We start from the raw sequence: 20,801 nt of genomic DNA on the forward strand, positions 1-20,801 counted from the left end.
CACACAGAAGGGACTTTAGTTTAACTATCATCAGTGACAATATTAGAGGGATTCAACAACAATTAGAGGGATTGCTTTCAGGTCCTACACACACAGATCCTTTAGCACGCAAGATCATTGACCCATGGCGTGCCTGACACAAAGGACATGGTATGAATTGTGTGTCAAGCTGCTGTATAGTCAAACCTTTTGTAGCCTATTGCATTGTATTCAAGTGAACAAAATATAGTTCTATAGAACTGGTTTTAACAGAGGTGTATTGAGTTACACTGCATTGTATCGCTTATGCTATGGCAAAGCTGGTTGGTTGAGTTTTAAGGTAGGCCACAATGTGTGATAAGCCTACATCCACAGCACTGATGTGCACAAACCTTTTAATAGGTTACATTTGATGAGATTTCAGAAACTCACTGTAATATAATATTGTTATAATTGCTGACTGATGTGCTGATATTTTAGGGGAAACAAATAGGCCAGGTCAGGCATACTTCTGTGCAGTTGACACTGGTAGGCTAAAACAATTTGTTCTTCCTGTTCTGTAGATCTAATGTTGCATAATGAATAGCCTATTCTACTGTTTCAAGATGCTAAACCTTTGCTTTGGTCTCCGTAGGCCCTACTGTCGGCATTTCACTAATATTACTTTTTTCTTTTCTTTTTTTTCAGGAGAGGCACTCTCCGCCCGCTACAGGCGCACAGTATGCTGGGACTCTGCGGGCTCCGAAAGGCACGCCATCTTTAAACCCCAGAAGAAGGCACTGTTCTGCGCATCTGCGCCGGGGATAAAGATTCACAGTCTGCGTTGTGCGCTGTTTTTTGCCAGATTTTATACGTGTGGTCGGTTTAACGTACAAACGATCTATTGTTTATAGGAAACGAGAGAATTACAAACACGGTGAAGTTCTAGGTTTGTTCACTGCCGTATTGACATCGAGAATTTATTGGCGAAAAACAACGGCCAAGGCGTTGTTATTAGCCAGCTAGCAAGCTAGCTGCTAGCTCTCTGTTGTTGCCATTAAGATTCAGGGAGCGTTGTTCAAAAGGCGTATTATCCCCTCTTTGTTGCCATTTGTGCTGTTTGCTTCGGACTCGACTGCGTGGCTGCAGTAGGTCCCGACTTCTCCCCCCTCCCCTGCGGCCCAGCCGGAGATGAGTGGAAGATGTCCGTTTCGGGACTGAAGGCCGAGTTGAAGTTTCTGGAGTCCATTTTTGACCCGAATCATGAACGTTTTCGAATCATTGACTGGAAGCCGGATGAGCTGAGCTGCCAGTTCAACGTAACCGGAGAGAAGCTGCTAATCATTCACTGCAACATCACGGTACGGGCAGACGGGGGGAAGTATTTTCTATATTTCTTGTAGGCTAGCTGTTAGCAATATTCGCCTACCTTGGATGACAAGCTAACTGTGGCCCACTGATGGTGCCTTAGCGAGTTGGGCCTGAGAGTCATATCTCGCATTTTTGTTGATCACAAGTCAGGACAGACAGACACGCAGACAGAAAAGACAGTTCATTGTACACCAGTGTCAACTCTTTGCAACATTTGTCGCAACACTTGGTTATATACATTACATCGACTACTGGTGTGTTGAAGATTGTTGCATTGCGACAATTGGGTTACTAAACATGTTTTTCTCGAGTTCATTGTGGTTCGCTAAGCATAAGTCATCTGTTACTTTTAGCTGTGCTGGCTAGCTAATGTAACGCTAGCATCAAATGTTTGGCTAGTAGGCAACACTAGCCACCTAAGGACTGCGAAATAGCTAGCTGAAATAACCTGTGACGAACAACACTATGTTCGGTTAACTTAATCGGTTATGGGTTAACCATAGGCTTAGCAAACTCGGGTTCAAGGCCATATTTTCTAACAGAGAGTTTCCTTTCTGATCCTTTTAGTTGAACCGATATCTTAATGTTTCGTTAGATATTCAAGCATATAGGGCAGCGTTAGCTGTAGGTGGCTCTCAATTTCTGGCCTAACGTTAACACTGATACTAGTATGCTAGCCTTTGCCGTCTAATCAGGCCAGCACACGTTAGGTAATACACTTAAACTAAGATCACACAATCGTCATAGATCCTGGTCTAGGAAACTGTAGTGCAAATTGTTTACTTGACTGTTTAACTAGCGTTTAGCAGCAGGTATCAAAGTAAAATAAAAGTGGACTTGAGTTGGCGGTAGATTGTAATTATATCCTGTCGTTAGCTTCCTGACTAGCTAGCTAGCTAGCTCTCTTCCCGGTTAATTCGACTGACATTTCCTATCCCACGACTGGAATGTGTCACTCTTTGATGTGTTTGAAGGAGATTACCACAATTTGTCAAACGTTGACATACGGATCTTTGCGTAAACGTATCAACGCAGATTTGATCAATTCCTACCCTAGTTATTGTTAGGCAAATAACCTAGTCGACTAACTCATCAAGTAGCATTGACGTCACACTTAATTGCCATGCCTTGCTAACCAGTTTTCAGTTGTTTTACTTGGACATTATCTTTTTTTGGCATGAGTTTCGTTCTCTTCTCACATTACGTATCGCTTGGTATGCAGTTCTTGATAGTAGCACAAAGAAAGGGGGATGCTGCATGTACACTGAACATTGCAGATGCCCCCCGACATGGTGTATTCTTTTTCAAGTGTTCTTGGGAGTTGTAATGGCGCCACTTAGATTTTCTTGATATCTGCCCATAGGTAAAGATCATCTCGTTTAAACCATAGGGTCATTATCCTCTTAAGATTAAAGTGCCAGTTTGCTCCATTGCCACTGCAGGGGACATTTACTAGTAAAACATTCAAGTAGCTAGCTAAGCAGTGATGTTGGGAAGTCTATGCCCATTTGAATGCTCTAGCCAAGGCACTGTTGCCAGCCTCTCCTCTGTAGAACTGTTCCATTCTTCTCAGAAAACGCACATTGTAAAGTACACAATGGGCACTTGAGCCACTGCATTCTTTGTGTTGAACTCTGCCATGTTTCCTATGTTTCCCCCTCACAGGAATCGTACCCGTCGACCCCTCCAATATGGTTTGTGGACTCCGATGACCCTAGCCTGACTCAGGTGTTGGAGAGGCTTGACGATGTCCGAAAGGGCAGCACACTGGTAAGAATTCTCACCACGCCACTGGCATAGTAGTGGATGAGGAGGCCTGTAGAACAAGCTGGCTTGGTATTACTATGTAGTTCTGGATATGTGTGACCTAGTCGTGCATCAAGAAGGTGCTGGTTGAAATGCAGCAGTTACTCTTGTCACATGCTGCAGTTTCACCATTGTCTATGACAGTTTCTTCTCTTTTAAAAGGTGATTTGTGACTGTTGAAATTAGATTAGATTCAACTTTATTGTCACTTACCAGCTAAATTAACCACCCACCTGGGACACACACACACACACACATTATTATCCCCATGATCATCCCCATTTTCAACTATCCTTGTGACTAAGTAGCTCAACTGTGGGTCTTTCTGGTGTTTCAAAGGCCTCAATTGCCCTCAGTTGACATTTGTCTTGGTTTCAGTTCGTTTCCACCCTCAAACTTGGAATCAAACAAGTCATGACAAAATCAAGCATTTACATGGAGAGAGAGAGAGAAAAGAATGAAAAAAAAAACCCAAGCCACCACACTAGCTGTCTAACCAGGACACGCAGGGCTTCCTTTGATGTAGTTGACTCCTGCGTGAAGAATTATTGGGCCAGGTTGCCTCTCAGCAGGGCACCGCAGTGGATGCACTGACGCCAATGGGCCGCCCTGCTGTTCACAGGCCCATCAGGAGCCATTATGGGGATAAATTATCTGCTATCTACTATCTTTTTTTCGTTTTTGTTTATTTATTTCTTTATTTAATTTTTTTCTGTCTAGAATTTTGTCTGTGTGTGCGCGTGCGTCAAGGGTAGCGGCAGTGTGCTCAACACCAAAGCCCGGGCTGAAAGGAACCACTGGGGAGGGGAAAAATAAACCTGACTCCGAGAAGGGTGTGTGTGTGTGTGTGTGCACACGCGTGGGTGTGAGTGAGTTTGTTTTTCCTGAATCAGAAACTGCTTGAGCATCAGTCATCCCAGTACGTAGTTGTGAATGGGTGTGTGAGCTTCACTTTTGAAATGGCAGCAGATGAAGCCTATGGCATGCAAGCCTTTTTATAGTGTGGGGATGGGCCAGGTGTGTGTGAGAGAGTGAATGTATGCACACAGTGACAGTTAAGTTGTTTTTCTGGTGACCTTGGTGGGGTTTGTTGCCCTCCTTGACTTCCTCATAGTCTTCCTGATTTGTGATGTTGAGCTCTGAAGCTGGGAATGTTTAAGGTATTCTCGTAATGTTTTTATGCCCAGATGGCTCGGGGATGTTTCATTATCATCGTTTTTGATCCCGACTGACAGTGAGAAGAGATGAGTTCTAGTGCATCTGGGGCACGCTCAAGAAAGACTGTGTGACTTGAGTCAGTCACTTGAATGGGTGGGGTTCAGTCCAGGGTGAGGATTATTACAGTCAGTTGAAGAAAATTCAAGCCTGTTATGTACTAGTGTGTTATTATAGAAAATGTTATACGACATTGACTTCTACAGTCAACGTTTGCTCATTCGTTTCGCTTTTGTTTAAAAAAAAAAAAACATGACTCAGCTCTCTTGTCTATTTTGACTGACGCCACAGAGAGATGTTTGGCTGGAATGTCTTTGTGATTGAAACTTGGAGGGACCAGCTGGTTGTGTTGAAGAGCTCTGCAGCAGAGACTTGGGGGACGTGAGAAGGCAGGCAAACAAAAGCAGAGATTGGTTAAATGAGGTGGGGAGAGAAAATTAAATGCCACTGGCATGTGAACGCTCACTTGACTCCAGGTCAACATTCTCGTGCAGAGAGACGAGATGCAGGTCCTTGCCTTGCCTTGTCTCTCTAATATGCATTCCTTCCTGTAGTGACACCAGTAACTATGTGTGGAAGTTAATATAACTGGGGGAGCAAGTGACTGAGCAATGATCGAAAAATGATTGTTGTGGTTTTATTTTTATTCATTTCATGCCTCAGATTGCATTTGACTGGCAGTTACAGTTTGAAAATTGTTTTTTTTTGTCAGGTTATGCAGGTGACCCACATGAGTCAATCCCAGTGTAAATTATATGTGAGCGATTTTCACGTCACTGAGAATGGTGTGTCCCTCCTGCCCCCTTAGCTATAAATGATCCGTAATTGTCTGATGTTGATGTTGACGGCGAATATACCAGTGGATATACGGTGTGATCTTTGGCTTTAGTTGAGTTTCGCTCCGTGTTTGTGCTCAGCCTTCATGATGAAGCTGACATACCTGCTGTGCTGTGGAGATCAGAGGTGGTGTGTTAAGTCTGGAGGAGAAATGGACTCACTGTCAGTGAGGGAGAGACCGCATCTGCATTGAACATTCACATCTGGGGTTTGTGTGTGTGTGTGTGTGTGTGTGTGGGTGTGAGTGAGTGAAAATGAGAGTGAGACCGCACTATCCAGTCTTTTTTGGAGAGTGCTATCAATCAATATACTTACTGAGTATTGTGTGTAGAGTATCTGTGTACTGTTATCTGTTTGCATTGAAGAAACACATTATTGTTAGTTTAGAGGACTGGTCAATGTTGATATTGTGGTGGGCCGCCACAAATAAGTCAATGTATGGAAAACACTGAATATTGAATATCTCAGTATGATAATACCAATTTAAATTTTTTTTTTTAAATGTTAAAACTTCTTAGTGCACAGTGACTAGTGCTGGGCGGTATACCGGTTCACACCGTATACCGGTGTATATTTTCGTTATGATATGAATTTTTAATATACCGCCATACCGGTGTATTTGATTACACAACGTTTGGAACGCCATGCCGCTAGCGACAGTGTTTCAGACGGACTTTTACGCGCGCGCCGCATCGACGGACGGACCAGTGCGACTACGCGAGGCATAGTTATAGAGTAAACACAAAACACCTTAAGTTTTTCCCCTTATGTATGACCTTTAAGGCTTAATTTCTCCTTAGGTAAGGGGTTTAAGGGTGTTACACAGGATACCTTAAATTGTTTCTTTAGTTATGGAAAAACGTTAAGGGATACTGCATTGAAAGGGATTTACACGAAAATTCAATTAAGATTGTTCAACAGCTGTAACAAGCTGGCTAGTAGGTGATGTCGTTCGTTAGCAACCTACCGAACACAGTGAAGTTTAATGATCTTATCATTCATCTCACTTTAAGAATATTCGCTGAAATTATCCAGGTAGCAAGTAAAGCATGTTATAGACAGGAACTGAGCAATACTAGCTGGCTAGTTAGAAATGATCCTGACTGTCATCAGTGCACCAAAACAAAGTTTTTGTTAATGTTTTGCCTAGCTTAACCGAACCAAGCTCATGGCAGGCCACATGAAGTTAACGTTAGCCTACCACTAACGTCATGTAAACCACACAATAACAATAAGGCATGTTTCTGGTAGGCCTATTTGACAGAGTAAGCATATCAGTAGAGAAGTTTTATTTTAAATTGTATAATTTTCAAAAAAGTATAATTATTGCAAGTTGCACTACTTTTTGTATTGGTTTTAAGATGTTTGTGAAATTTGCACAGTAAAAGTTCTGAATTTTGAATGCAATTGTCTTTGCATTCTGATTAGATTCTTCATTAGAATCATGAGTGGCTCTTTGTAAACGGCATCATTTTCTGGGGCCATGCAAAACTGCATTACCACTAGTGTGGAGTTATTCTACATCATGACAGTAAAATAGACCATCCTTAGTCAATGTACTGCAGCAATTCCTCAATGCTGTGAACATCTGATTATGCATGAAAAAAAAAAAGTCATATACCGTGAAACCGTAAGATTTTTGAAAAATACCGTGATATACATTTTTGGTCATACCGCCCAGCACTAACAGTGACCATATATCATCTGTTTGTATTCATCCATATGAATTGTAGTATCATATTGCTATTACTGTCATACATAGTATGCATAGGTATAGTTATACATAGGAAAGTTGGGCCACTAAATGCCATTTCATTACATGTTTTACAATGGTATCTCAGTATGTATGTGACGCATAAATCAAATCCTTGAATCCTAGTTAATGTGTAAAAACGGACAGCAAAAAATACTAAAAATGGACTTGTTGATGCTTTAAAGCTTGCAGTGGCTATATTTTATATATATAATATATATATTATATAATATATAATATGCTCCATACAAAAGAATGTGCTAAAATCCATTTTTAGAAACCCAGATGATGCTACTGTGATTCATGCCCATCTTGCTGTCGCTGTTCTCCACCAGCTCCTGCAGCAACTGAAGAGGCTGATCTGTGACCTGTGCCGCCTCTACAACCTGCCCCAGCACCCGGATGTGGAGATGCTGGACCAGCCCCTGCCTGCTGGGCCTGTCAATCAGGAACGCAAGGTAAGCGAAGACCCCGCAGCACCCTGTGTGCTGGGTTCAAAGATGGCTTCTATTGGTGTTACATGCAACACCGCTGGGAAATGGCAGTAGCAGTAAGGAGCTTTGATAACAATCGGAAAAACTCAGTCTCTCCTGCCTGGGTGGCTTTTTTTGGTCTGTTTTGAAGTTAGATTTTTCTCCTTTGAGATTTCTCTCAATTTTGTTTTGTGCCTACATGCTGAAGCCTGAAAGCAAATATGCTTGAGATGTTGGTCATCTAGCAAGAACAGTAGGGGTTTTTGATTTGGCAAATATGATTAAGGATCTGTTAGAGATGAACTGTGTTCCCATGACCTGCCATCAGCTTTCACTAGCGACGCCTGTCTAGTGTACTTTAGCCTTCTGATTGGTTTAAACTTGATTTCTTGTTCACACACACACACACACACACACATTTGATGAAGCCACTCATTATGAATTAGTATTGAGTGCTGCCCTGTGACTGCTCCACATCATTATAATGATGACATTTCCACAGAACATGGCCACTTTGGGCTAATTATTCCATGTCAGAATGGACTTCACTATTTTAACAGACATGGGCTACTCTTTGAAACAAACTCCATTATGCATTGGCAGAAAGTTCATAGACTGCGAATCTTGTACCAGAACTAATTGACACCGTTTATGGTATTTAGCAGAAACTTTTGTCCAAAGCAACTTACAGTATATGAACACTGTATTAGTTAAGTATAATAGCTTCAAAATTATAGTAGTCATAATAATAATAATGATAATAATATATTTTGTATGAGTTTAAGTTTAATTTCGGATCTGCTCTCAGCAACAAACAGTCGTCCAAAAGACGCGTGCTGTTAATGGTGGTATTGTGTTAGCAACAAACGTGTGTAAGCAACGCATAATTAATTAAGCAGTGTTCACACTTTTGTTTCAGCTTAGGAAGATTAGTCACACCCTTGTGTAATGCTCCCAGGTTGTATTACACTGCACAGACTTTTTCTGTGTCTCCTGACTAATCTTGATCTTGTTGTTAAGAAATGTAATATGGCCGTCTAGGATGTTGTTAAGCAAGATTATTCCCTCACGTTAAGAACACTCCTCTTCTCGTCCTGAACCTGCATTTTGCTTGAGTTGTTTGTGAAGTGTACACACACACACACCTCTGTCTTATTGACCTTGCCATGTTCCAGCTGATATTACTAACTTTTTCTAGCTTCCTATCCATTGCCTAACTCTCTGCCTGTGAAATAAAGTGTATCCTGAGACGCGGGGTCGTGAGTTGAGCCCAGACGGGTGAAATCAATAGAGGCATCCGGTGTTCAGGGTCAAGGAGGAAAAGGCTGTCTGGGTGCGTTTGTACGGTCCCCTGCCAAAAGCAGGAAGACGGGTTGCGTTTGGTGAACCCGTCGTGCGAGAGGTCTAAAACGTTGTTGAAACAAGTCCACATGTTCGTTCGGGCGTCACTCAACATGAAAGGCTCCCCTGATGGTTCATCTGATGAGGTTTGATGGAAGAATGAGGAAGAAGCTTTTGCGATTGGTCATAATTTGCAACAGTCCCCACCCCCATTGTTGTGTTTGGAGCCGTGGTGTCAGCTGAATGGCACACACACACACACACACACACACACACACACACACACACACACACACACACACACACACACACACACACGCAGTCAGATGCTACTGCAGACACGTTTGGAATGCAGTCTCTCTATTTAAACGAATGGGTCAGTAGGGGTGAATGGAGGTGAATAATACTGATTTGTCAGCTAAATCTAACCTCTCTCTCTCTCTCTCTCTCTCTCTCTCTCTCTCTCTCTCTCTCTCTCTCTCTCACTCCCCTCTTTCTAGCATGCCACCACAGATGAGGTCACCTCAGAGGAAGAGGAGGAGGAAGAGATGGGAGAGGTCTTTTTCCTGTTATTTTTTTTGTGTGTGTGTATATATGTACATTAGTGCATACTCCTGAACCCCTTAATGTTTAGTGTGCAGTTTAGGTCTTGATTTGAAGACATTGGTCATTCATTCATGAGCCCTTTGAACAAATTAACACATTTCTTAACATTGTCGCCTGGCTAGTGTTCCTGAGCAATTTTCTTCAAGCACTTATTTAATTTATACTTGGCAACAAATTATAATCCTGAAAAAATGTAAATCAGGCAAGTTTATTTAAATATCACATTTCATACTTAGGGCTGAGCTACACCAGGCACGTAACTGAAGCGTTCCGTTCGCGTTGCGTCTGCTGCAACAATTAGCTTCCACTGTAATCAATGGAAGTAGCTACACCAGACGTGATGGCGGCGCGTACGTTCGAAAAAAAAATAGACCATTCATCTAAAATGGATTTTACGCGCCGCGAACGGAATGCTTCAGTTACGCGCCTGGTGTAGCTTCGCTGTTAGGGCTAATTCAGTGTGCTTTACATAAACAAGCACATTGTTACCATCATCCAATCAGAACACATGAGTCTGATCATGTGATTGTCCAACAGCATTTTTCAAACTGTTGCTCTAATGTATTAGTGAATTATCTTTACCATTAGCGTTTCCCACAGTACTATGAATATGACTATTGCAGTAGCTTTAGTCCCATACACCTGGCTGATGGATTACCTGTGCATTCCTTCTCTCTGTCCCTGGACTGGCGGCCGTGCAGGACATCGAGGATCTGGACCACTATGAGATGAAAGAGGAGGAGCCGGTGGATGGGAAGAAATCGGAGGACGACGGCATCGAGAAGGAGAACCTGGCCATTCTCGAGAAGATCCGCAAGAACCAGAGGCAGGATCACTTGAATGTAAGTGCTCATTCGGTAAGGCAACCCTTTTTTTACTCTTCTGGGGGGTCGGGGAAAAGGTGTGTGTGTGTGTGGGTGGGTGTGGCTGTGTGTGTGTGTGGCTGGCTGTGTGTGTGTGTGTGTGTTACAAGTATGTGGCTGTGTGTGTGTTACATGTATGTGGCTGTGTGTGTGTTACATGTATGTGGCTGTGTGTGTGTTACATGTATGTGGCTGTGTGTGTGCAGTAGTGTTATGATTGCACAGTTGTGGAGCATGGCATGCTTGTGCAGGTGTGTGTGCACGCTCGCTCCTGCAGGTTGTGCTAAATATATGTGGTGAAAGTGGAGCAGAGACGTGGATGTCAGGTGTCTTACTGCTCTGAGAGAGAGAAAGAGAGACCTCACTGCTGCATTTCGCTTGCTCTCTCTGCTCCTTCTCTCCCCCAATCTCACCCATTTCTCTCCCCTCCTCAACCACCTCAGCATTTCAGTCTTTCTCTCTGTTTGTTTGTTTCTCTCTCTCTCTCTCTGTCCCCCCCTCTCTCTCTCTCTCTCTCTCTCTCTCTCTCCTTCCCTCCCTTTCTCCCTCCCTCCCTCCTTCTCTTCTCCTCTTTCCTGTCTCAGCATCCCATTTCCTCTGTGTTGTTTATCTGCATATGCTTTGCTGCATTGTCCTTTGCTTTTCAGAGTGTATTTATGGCGTACGTTTGAAGAGTTTTGTTTGTTTGTTTTTGTATGACCGCTCAGCCCTCTTCGACTGTTCTTTTTTCAGGACATATGACACACTAACCAGCGCTTTCTAGCCCAATCGCATTCCAACAAGGAGTGGCATTTAAAATCGGATGTGCAGTAGAAACACATTTGATTTCCACAGTGACCTTTTGAGTTCTTTGGGATGAATTTTTTCCCTCAGAATCCTCCTTTGTTGCCTAAGGAACAGTATCCTAGTGTCATATTCACTCCTGTATGTCATAGACAATCTTGAGCAAATATGGTCTTGCAAAGATGATTGTTATTAGTACAATTAGTATAACTGCAGGGGCTGGGTGGAACTGTGGCCATTAATGGGTGCCCAGGTTGGCAATCAGTCAGGCAATCAACCAGGCTATCAGTTATTCCTATTATTATACTTATCATTAATAGAATAATTACAACTCCTCTCCTCTGAAACCCTCCCTCTCTATGTTCCAGCTTCTCTCCTCCTGGCCCAACAGCAAGCCAGCCTTATACATATCAAGACACACACACACACACATACATCCTCACATACTCACTACTACCCCCACCCCCATTCCCACCCCCATCCCAACACCACCTCATTCACACTCTTAGAGCTACCATCCGCACCCCCATCCACCCTTCTTTTCATTTCGGTCATCAATTTCATCCCTGATAATCATATCTGTAATCATCCTGGACGCAAATCATCCTTAGCCTTTCTGTTATTAATGTTATGTTGTGTTATGTTTGTGGAAGCCAAGTCAATGTGATGTCTTGTTAAGTTACAGTATGTGTTTATGTAATGTACGTCTGTTTGTCGTATGTAGTGTTCATGTGCATGTCATAGTGTTGCATTTTCTGTAATGTCAATGATGTTTGCAAATAAATAAAAAAATAAATAAATAAAAAAGATGATTGTTATACAAGATGGAGCTGAAATTGAATGACTGGCAATTTAACATTCTTTATCAACAACCACAAGCTTTGCCTGGTGGTGGACCAATCGTTGTTTATGGACCAATCCATTCATTAGAATTTATTCTCAGATGATTTTTATTTATTTCTGGTTACATTTTTGGTTCTCTGATGTTCTGTTGTACCAGTGTGTATGTTATGTGATGTAAAGCGAGCTTTGTGTATGATCTACGTGTGTCTCTGTGTCTTTGTGTTTTACAGGGTGCGGTGTCTGGCTCTGTGCAGGCCTCAGATAGACTGATGAAGGAACTCAGGGAGATCTACAGGTCTCAGAGTTATAAAACAGGTGAGTTAACGGGCTAACTACCCTGCTGACCCAGCCCACGGGCTAGCTACATTTCAGCTACCCGTGTGACTGGCTAGTAAACCCAATTACTCTACAGACTAGTGGGCCTCAGTGGCTAGCAGGCTTAAAATTACCCCAGAACACAGGCAAACTACCCTGCTAGCTTGTGGGAAAATTGTCCCTCAGGGTGGCAAGCTCTCTCACTTGCTGGCAGGCTTACTACCCTTCTGACAGGCAGGCTAACTGGCTTAAGGGCTAGCAGGCTAACTGCATAATTGATGCAAAGCTGCACCAAAGGCCTTGTTTACGTCTACCATTAGTTTTCTTATCTATATGATCTACAGAGCACACACTTTTCGTGTTATGAAACACATCGCTGTAATAAAAAGTGGACACACTACCATAAAAGAATAAAGAAATTGCTAGTAGTTTACCTGAGGTTACTTCATGCCACTCTCCTCCTCCTACTCTCTGTGCAGGGATCTACTCAGTGGAGCTGGTCAACGACAGCCTGTATGAGTGGCACGTCAAACTGAGAACGTAAGTAACCTCACCACCTTGGAAAAGACGAGCAACAGTAGTTCATTCGATTTATCTTTATATGCTTTTCACCTTATATTCAGTTATATGCCTTATTAGAAATGAACCATGTCAATTCAGCATTTATTAAATTAGAGGCCAGGGTCCCTCTCGCTTTTAACAGAGGCACTGTTTGGCTTTAAACCGCTTAGGGACTTGCCTATGACAAACCAGGTGTAAACCGATGACTTATATCTGACTGATGGCCGTGAACTAGACGGATCCTCCTCAGCTGGAGTGAGATGAAAGCCTTCAGGCACAACAGCCTTGTGGCTATCTAGAGGTCTCTGGTCTGTGGAGTCCTACTGCACTGCTATCTAGTGGAGGAATAACACAATGATAAATGGGCCAAACACGCTGTTTTAGACTCCAAGTTAAACCTCATCGTGCAGCAAATTTCGCTTCGCTTTCATTGAGGTTGAATGAGGGCGAAGTACTCCCTGATTGGGTGAATAGACAAGGAATTTGCCTGACTAAGAATTGCCTGACAGTCTGACTAAGATGGCGGAGGGTGCGAGAGCCGTAACATGAAAACATGTATATGATTAAAAGGGGGATTCTGGACGAACATTGTTGCTTATTTCAACACTAATTGTTGTTTATATATCAGACAAACGTAGTTGTCCAAATTGACCACTGAAGATGGTCTAAACACAGGCCAGCCACTAGCATTTTCATACATTACATTTTACACCTAGCCAGGCAGTTAGGCTACATGTTAGCATGAAAACACAGGTATGAAATAAATGATGTCTTTGTGATGTTATTTCCATGAAGATGAATTGTTGTTTATATGCAATGTCAACTTAGTTGAGGCATAAAAACCCCTGTACATCTTCATTAAGTAGTTAAACTTTTGAACTAGCTGATAGCCCAATTAGCTCACTTGCCAGTCACAACAGCCAAACAGCTGTAGGTGTTTCGCTGTGTGGAAATTGTCCGTTGGTGTTTGTTCTGTGTTAAACCTCAGTGTTAGTTCTGTTTTTTGGGGACTGGTCTCCTCCTTGGTTCATGGTCTTTGTGCCTTTGTTTCAGTTCTGTCTTTGGTGGCTTGGGCTGTGTTTCTAGACCTTGGTTTGCGCTGATGATTGATTTCTTTGCATCTGTGTTTTTGGAACAGGGTAGACCCTGACAGCCCCCTGCATAGCGACCTGCAGGTCCTGAAAGAGAAGGAGGGAATGGACTACATCCTGCTCAACTTCTCCTACAAAGTAAGACCCAGGTCCCTCTCTCTTCCACATGTGTGCGTCCTTTGTGTTAAATAATGAAATGTGGAAATTGGCATAGGCAAGGCAAGGGATTGTCAAAATGGTTTGCCAAAAGAAGGAAGTGTAGCAAACATGCAATTGACCCACTTAGGCACGTTTGTTAACTCTGTTAAACATTTCCTGTGCTTTGGGTAGTGTTTTAAACTGTGTGTTTCTCTCTCTATAGGACAATTTCCCCTTTGATCCTCCGTTCGTGCGGGTTGTCTCTCCTGTCCTGTCTGGAGGGTGAGTAGCATTTCTTTCTCCCTCTATCCTCCCCCCTCCTCCCTTCTGCTGTCACCAAGCTAAGGGAAGGGTTTGAACCCAGGCCTAATGTGCCTGGAACTATGTTCATACGAGACCGTATTGTTATACTATTTTGACTCTTTTTTACTAAACGTCAAAATGTTTTTTGAAGATATTTCTTCAGCTAAGCCCACAAGCTCTCCAGCATGTTTCTGCTGTGGCAAAGCTGGCCCTGGTCGTTCTTGTGGGAGTCTTTATTTATCTCTCTTCTCTTTTAGTTATGTCCTTGGAGGAGGTGCCCTGTGCATGGAACTTCTAACCAAGCAGGTCAGTCAGGCTTTTGGAGATGGTAATATGCAATAGTTTGTTGAGTAACAAGAGTTGTTGTATTAATCACAAACTACTAGTGTTTCTTGTAGTTTGTGATTAATATATATTGTGTGTATTTTGCAGGGCTGGAGCAGTGCCTATTCCATTGAGTCTGTCATCATGCAGATCAACGCCACTTTAGTCAAAGGAAAAGCCAGAGTGCAGTTTGGAGCCAATAAAGTGAGCAATACTACTGCTAAGCCAAACTATGTGTATTTGTGTGTGTGTGTTTGTGTCAATCCACCAAAGTGTGAAATGTATGGGACCAGACAATTGCTTCTTCGAAAGTGTGTGTGTGTGTGTGTGCACGCTATGCAAAAATGATTACAATTGTAAGTTTGTGTGTGAGAGTGAATGGGTGCACAAGGTCTTAGGTCTAAATCTCTCCATCAGAGCTTACCAGATTGCCATGTAATGTTCATAATGTGCACGCAATGGGGCTGTTGTACTCTGTTGCTATGCAAAACTGCTTGTTTAATGGAGAGACGGTGTCCTGTAATCATTGTGAGACACTGACCACCATCGTGCTCTAAATACGTGTGTGTGAGGGGAAACTGAAACCTTAATTGCTACTTTTCAAAACTAAAGTTAACCTCTGTGATGGACTCTTCCAGTGCCTGCTGGTCATTTTAAACTAACAAGTATCCTCTGACGTATCCCTCTTCCAGAACCAATACAATCTTGCCAGAGCACAGCAGTCATACAAATCCCTTGTGCAGATCCACGAAAAGAATGGTGAGTGCTACATTTACATTCAGTTTCCCCCAAAGCCACTTCCAACAATCAAGGTACCATAAAGTTACAGTTCAAGTACCATAAAGGTACAAAAGGTTCAAGAGTGCTACCTGTCCACTCGTACACTAATGTTTCACCCAAGGGAAATTAACACACTAGTGTTTTACCCAAGGGAAATTAACACAGAAGGGCTGTTGGAATGAATTTGGGAAGTCGAATATAAATCGAATATATTGAATATTTAAAAAATTAGTATTAGTCAAATTTTTTGAAAAAAAAAAAGTTTTACTGTGTTGGCGAATATGTGAAAACGAAATTCTTTTGTCATATCTAATGCGCAATCTAAAAATGTCAGAAAGCATTATGCACCCATTGAGGTCACCACTCTCTTGACCATTTAAGCAATGGGTGGAAAGTTGTTGGATTTACATCAGAAAAAGGAACAAGTAGCCTACAGTCTTTATCTGCAGAATATGTAGGCTATGGGCCAAATGAAATATCACTCGAGAAACGAGCAGCCTGAGTGCACATCTGGTAACGCTACACCCTGACGAGCTAGGGAGGTAAACGGTCAGAGGGCGAGGAGCCACAGCTAAAGCAGGCAGGAATTGACCTACCGCTTTTCGGCCTCGCTCCTCTATGTCTGGTGTTTCTGTCACTTGTCTGATAAGCTAATTTGCAGCGTAATGGATCATGGAACTGCAGGCCGATAGAAAAAAAGAAAGCAAACTTATCCCCAATCAAGAAATACTTGCTAATTTGGCTATCAAACATAGAGGCATACAGTTAAGTGGTAGTGGTATGAGCGTTCATTCAGTGTGTGTGCGCGCGTCTGTGCGAAAGAAACTGAAACCACTCAAGTTGCAGATATCGTTGGTATAGCCTTTGGTTGGACTGAGCTTTTATTCAATATAACAAGTCAACCACACGTTGATAGTGGCATTGGCAATGCATAAGACTGTTTATACAGTGTATAGAGAAGCATAGTAAATATTAATAATAGGCGAAATTTAAGCATTAAATATTCAAATATAAATCGAATGGGATTATGGAAGAAGATTGACAGCCCTAGAACTCACCTATCTTAACACCACAGGACTTAAACCGCAAGACTTAGTAGTCTATGCCTTAGCAATGCTGTGTCAGGTTGGTTTCCTTCCCCATTGCGAAGTCAGGAGTTGGCTTGCGTGTATGGCGGCGTAATGTGATTGCATCAAGCTAATTGTGGTGGTCATGCCCTTCTTGCTACACAGAGGAAATGTGTCCAATTGAATTACTTCAGCCATTTGCTATTTGTTTAACTTTATAGGCACCTTGCTGATATGGTTTGTTTTGTTGACGTTCGTTGACACTAGCTCTAAATAGATTGGCATCAGGCAGTTTGTGGTCATAGTTCTACACACAGAACCCCCCACAGACACACATCGGGATAATTGCTCCCCAGAAGGAAAACTTTTTTCAAAAACAAAGCTCTTGTTCTTGAGAAAAGTTAAACTGCCATTGACGTCAAAGTTCCATTCTGTGACCCCAGCTGTGGCGCAACTGGCTGGGGCACCTGCACCGTACGCTGGCGACCCGGGTTCGATTCCCGCCCCGTGGTCCTTTCCGGGTCCCACCCCGACTCTCTCTCCCACTCACCTCCTGTCTACTATCCTGTCGCATTAAAGGCATAAAACCCCAAAAATATATATACAAAAAAAAAAAGTTCCATTCTGTATTTGATATTTGTTGTAGTAATCTCCCGCTGTACCTTAAAGGACCTAAAGTACCTTAAAGTTTTAACTATGGTCAATGTGTGTGGACAGTAAACAACTTCATTCATTCATGTTTTTTTTTTTTTTTTTTTTACTTAAATTGTCTGTTAGCTGTGTTTTTATGTCGCCAGAGTGGCAAAGATAATTTCTAGTGTATGTAAATTCAGTGGACAATATCTAATTCACAATCCCCTCTTTCTGTGTGTGCGTGCCTGCGTGTTTGTGTGTGTGTGTGTATGGTGTGCGTGTGTGTTTCTCTGCAGGCTGGTACACACCCCCTAAGGAGGATGGCTAGACGGTGGCCATGTTGGCATGAGACCTGGGGCTGGGCCGGGTGTGTGTTCATGTCGTCATCGTTTCTCCCTTCTGATTTTACTCTTAATTAGTTTGCTGACTGGAGCTCTTCAGTGGGGTGGCCCCTCCACCCCTCCTCCACCTCCGCCCCACCCCCCCCCCCCCCCAGACTGGTTTCACCTTTTTTGACCTTGGCAAGCGGACGGTATCAGAGTCCTCCCCACTCCCTCCACCCCTAACTGACAACCACATCATGTAACCTCACAAGAAGAACTCTCCCCTCGTTTTCTCTCTCTCTCTCTCGCGCTCTCTCTCTCCCTCTCGCTCTCTCTCTCACACACTTTTGTTTTCATCCTTTTTTTCGTCAGCAGCGTGATGGCTGTGATTCCAATGGACAGAACAAGCTCCTTTTGACTTCAACCATGTTAGTAGTTGTGGACTGGACTACAAAAGAGGGGGGGAAAGAAAAGAAAAAGAAAAAGAAGAAGAAAGAAAAGATGGAAAAAAGAAACAGACAAGCCCACTCCTCCCCCTCCTTTAAAAGAGTGGCATGGGTAGGGTGGAGTTTGGTGACCTGGTGAGTTTGTTGTGGAGAGGGGACGCTAACGTATGCTGTGGTTGGCTTCTGTGATGTTCTGTCTATTTGTACGTATGTATTTCCCATACAACACCGAGACTCCCTGTATTGGAATAAGATGTCCTAAGGCTATCCCCCGTTTGTTTTGCCTGAGGCCTGTACGCGCAAGCCACGATAGCATGGAGGGGTGGGAAGAGGCCGAGCATAAAGGGAAAGTAAAATGATCATGGAAGGACAGTCTCATGGTGGGAGTGGTTGAGAACATGGAAGGAAGGAGATTGCCCTCAACCATTGCTTGTCGCCTCCTCAAGCGTCTGCGTGATTGGCTACAACCTGGCAGTTCCCCTCGTGGAGAAATGACCAGGCTTAGCAGCGGCAAGGTTTGGTTTCACTCACTGTAAACTGTAGTAGAATTTAACTCCACATTGTAAACATTGTACTTATGAGAATGAATCTTCTTACTTTTTTCTGTTTTTCTTTCTTTTTTTTTCTTTTTTTTTGTCCCTGAGGTATTCTTACTATATGTGAGTGGGTGGGGGAGGGTACAGGCTACATTTCTTTCCTCATCAGAGCTATCTGGACCAGTGGCACTTGACCTTGCATACAGAAAGTAATGCAACTTTGCCAGACGTTAAATCCATTTCTCCTTGTGGACGTTAGGAAAGCGATCAAATTCAGAGGCATACCTTCCAACCCATGTTTTCTTGTAAAGCATTTTCATGACTACTGCTGTTATTGTTTTGTTTTCTTTCGTCTTAGTTTTCCGTAATAGACTGAAATGCTAATGTCCCTCAGCTATTTCTCAATGGCTGTGACACTGCTTTCATCTTAATGCCTACGGTGATCATTCCTCTATAACTAATGTTGATGGTGTTGCAATAAGCGCAGTTGTGCTGGTTAATTCCTTCACCAGTTCATCACCACAAACACAGGACTTTTACTTGTTTTGGTTTTGGTTTGGTGACGTCCTCTGTCCAGCTCATATACGATAGACAAATTTAAGTGACAGACTTAACAGAACTTCATTATTAGTTGAATGATTAACACAAGTGATCTTTGCTAGTGTTTGCGTCATGGGGACTTTCTACCAGCGGTTGTCATTTTGGACTGGAAGAGATTGATCAAGCTATGAGACACTGAGTGTACGAGCAGGTGTGGAGACGCAACTAGCATCTGTTCTCGTCAGTTTGAGGACGAAGCGAGTGACCGAGAGCTCCCAATGGATGCACACGAAACATTCACGTCCACACCTAATGTCTGCTCAACAGAGAAGCCACCTGTGGATTCCTTGTAAACACACCCTGGTTAGCATAACTATGTGATCTTAGTTATAATGCAGTACTAATATGCAGAATTCCTCCCTGCGTTCTGTTGCCAGGGAAGAAGTTCAGAGACTCTGTTCATTCCTCATGGACAACTTCTAGTATGTCGTCATAAGGGCTCTGGATTAATATACCTGTCTAAGTGGACAGTCGAGTCGTTGGACAGTCTGTCTCACTGGTGTACATGTAGTCCATCCTAAGATCAGACTTACCCACAGGTGTAAAGTCGGTGCGATTTCGTTGACTTGAATGACCCTTCATATCGAGTGCCCATATAGTGATTTGCCCCGGCTCTTCCCACAAACCGCAGTGACGAAACACAAACTGACTTCCGTGGATGATGTACCTGAACATGCTCCTCAAAAACACGCATCATGTAGGAACTACCGATTGTGTTCTCCTTCCTAACATTGGGAAGTGTTCATTTCTCCATTGTTTTAATATCTCACCCCTCTTTCCAGTATAACTTCTACTCCATTAATACTCAAGGAATACTCTCTTGTTGTAGGTGGCCCCAGGAAATGACCTTTTCCAGTGTTCAGGAAGATTGTTTTTTTTTGTTTTTTATTATTATTATTATTATTATTATTATTATTATTATTATTATTTTTTTGATTCTCCGAGCACTAATGTGTGCTCCGAGAGTCCAGGGACAGGCCTTATTTTGTTCTGTGTTGATAGATGTCAGTTGGTGGTTCCCTACCCAATGCTCCTACTAGAGCTGACTGTTGACATTGCAAGCAACTGTTGTATTAATCCAAACCATCCTGCCCCCATCTCCTGCCGCTATTCTTAAACACACACACACACACACACACACACACACTCGTTCAGACTACTGCCCAAACGTACTCGCCCCGAGCTCCCGGACCGGACCAGAGTGCATCATCATGGCAGCCGCATCACTTTTCTGAGTCCTTTTAGAGTTCCAGTGGTCATCAGTCCTCCTGATTTCCACTTGTGCGTTCCACGCAGGCTGTTATCTCACTAACCGTTGCTGGGGTCCCGGTGTGTGTATGTTGGGAGGGGTGGGCTGGGCTGGGCTGGGCCTTCAATATGTACTGGTTCAGGTCATTGGCCCTTTGTTGTTATTGGGTGGGTTATGGAGTTAAGCACTGTTAGCATGCTTTTCAATTTTTGTTTTATTTCTTTTTTTTTTCATTGTAAGTGTAATTTTGACCATGTACAGTAATTTGTAAACTTGCATCAAGTTTATGAATAAAGAATTTTAAGAATAAATGTTACAATGCCCTCTTGAAGTATTTTTTTTCTTAGAATCAAGATATCTTTATGAAATAGTTTTTTTACTTGTTCACCAGGTGGCAGCCATGTTTTAGGGAATCTAAAATGGCATGAAAAGTGTTGAAATCCTGATTAAGAATTGAATGCCAGGAACAGACACCGCAATCCAATTCTTCATGTGTTCAAAAGAACTTTTCAGCCAGAGGACTGACAGGTGTTCTGAAAAAATAGCAGCTTTTATTTCACCATGCACCTCAAAATAATCTTTTATT

The 20,801-nt window shown here is 42.8% G+C and overlaps 1 protein-coding gene across 2 annotated transcripts; it reads left to right on the forward strand.

Annotated features, from left to right (window-relative positions):
- The first annotated feature begins 727 nt into the window (after positions 1-727).
- LOC125286483 (ubiquitin-conjugating enzyme E2 Q2-like) lies at positions 728-20,531 on the forward strand. Of its 2 annotated transcripts, none has more exons than XM_048231608.1 (13): positions 728-1,319; positions 2,995-3,099; positions 7,276-7,398; positions 9,255-9,311; positions 10,062-10,217; positions 12,080-12,164; positions 12,644-12,704; positions 13,864-13,954; positions 14,178-14,236; positions 14,515-14,563; positions 14,690-14,785; positions 15,274-15,340; positions 17,358-20,531. In XM_048231608.1, the coding sequence occupies exons 1-13, from the start codon at positions 1,161-1,163 to the stop codon at positions 17,387-17,389; spliced, it is 1,140 nt and encodes a 379-aa protein (XP_048087565.1). In that variant the 5' UTR covers positions 728-1,160; the 3' UTR covers positions 17,390-20,531. The 2 variants fall into 2 exon arrangements, with proteins under 2 accessions (XP_048087565.1, XP_048087566.1); XM_048231609.1 differs by having other exon boundaries at positions 10,062-10,202.
- Positions 20,532-20,801: the final 270 nt, after the last annotated feature.

This window comes from Alosa alosa, chromosome 21 (genome assembly GCF_017589495.1).
Source record: "Alosa alosa isolate M-15738 ecotype Scorff River chromosome 21, AALO_Geno_1.1, whole genome shotgun sequence".
Classification (NCBI taxonomy): domain Eukaryota; kingdom Metazoa; phylum Chordata; class Actinopteri; order Clupeiformes; family Clupeidae; genus Alosa; species Alosa alosa.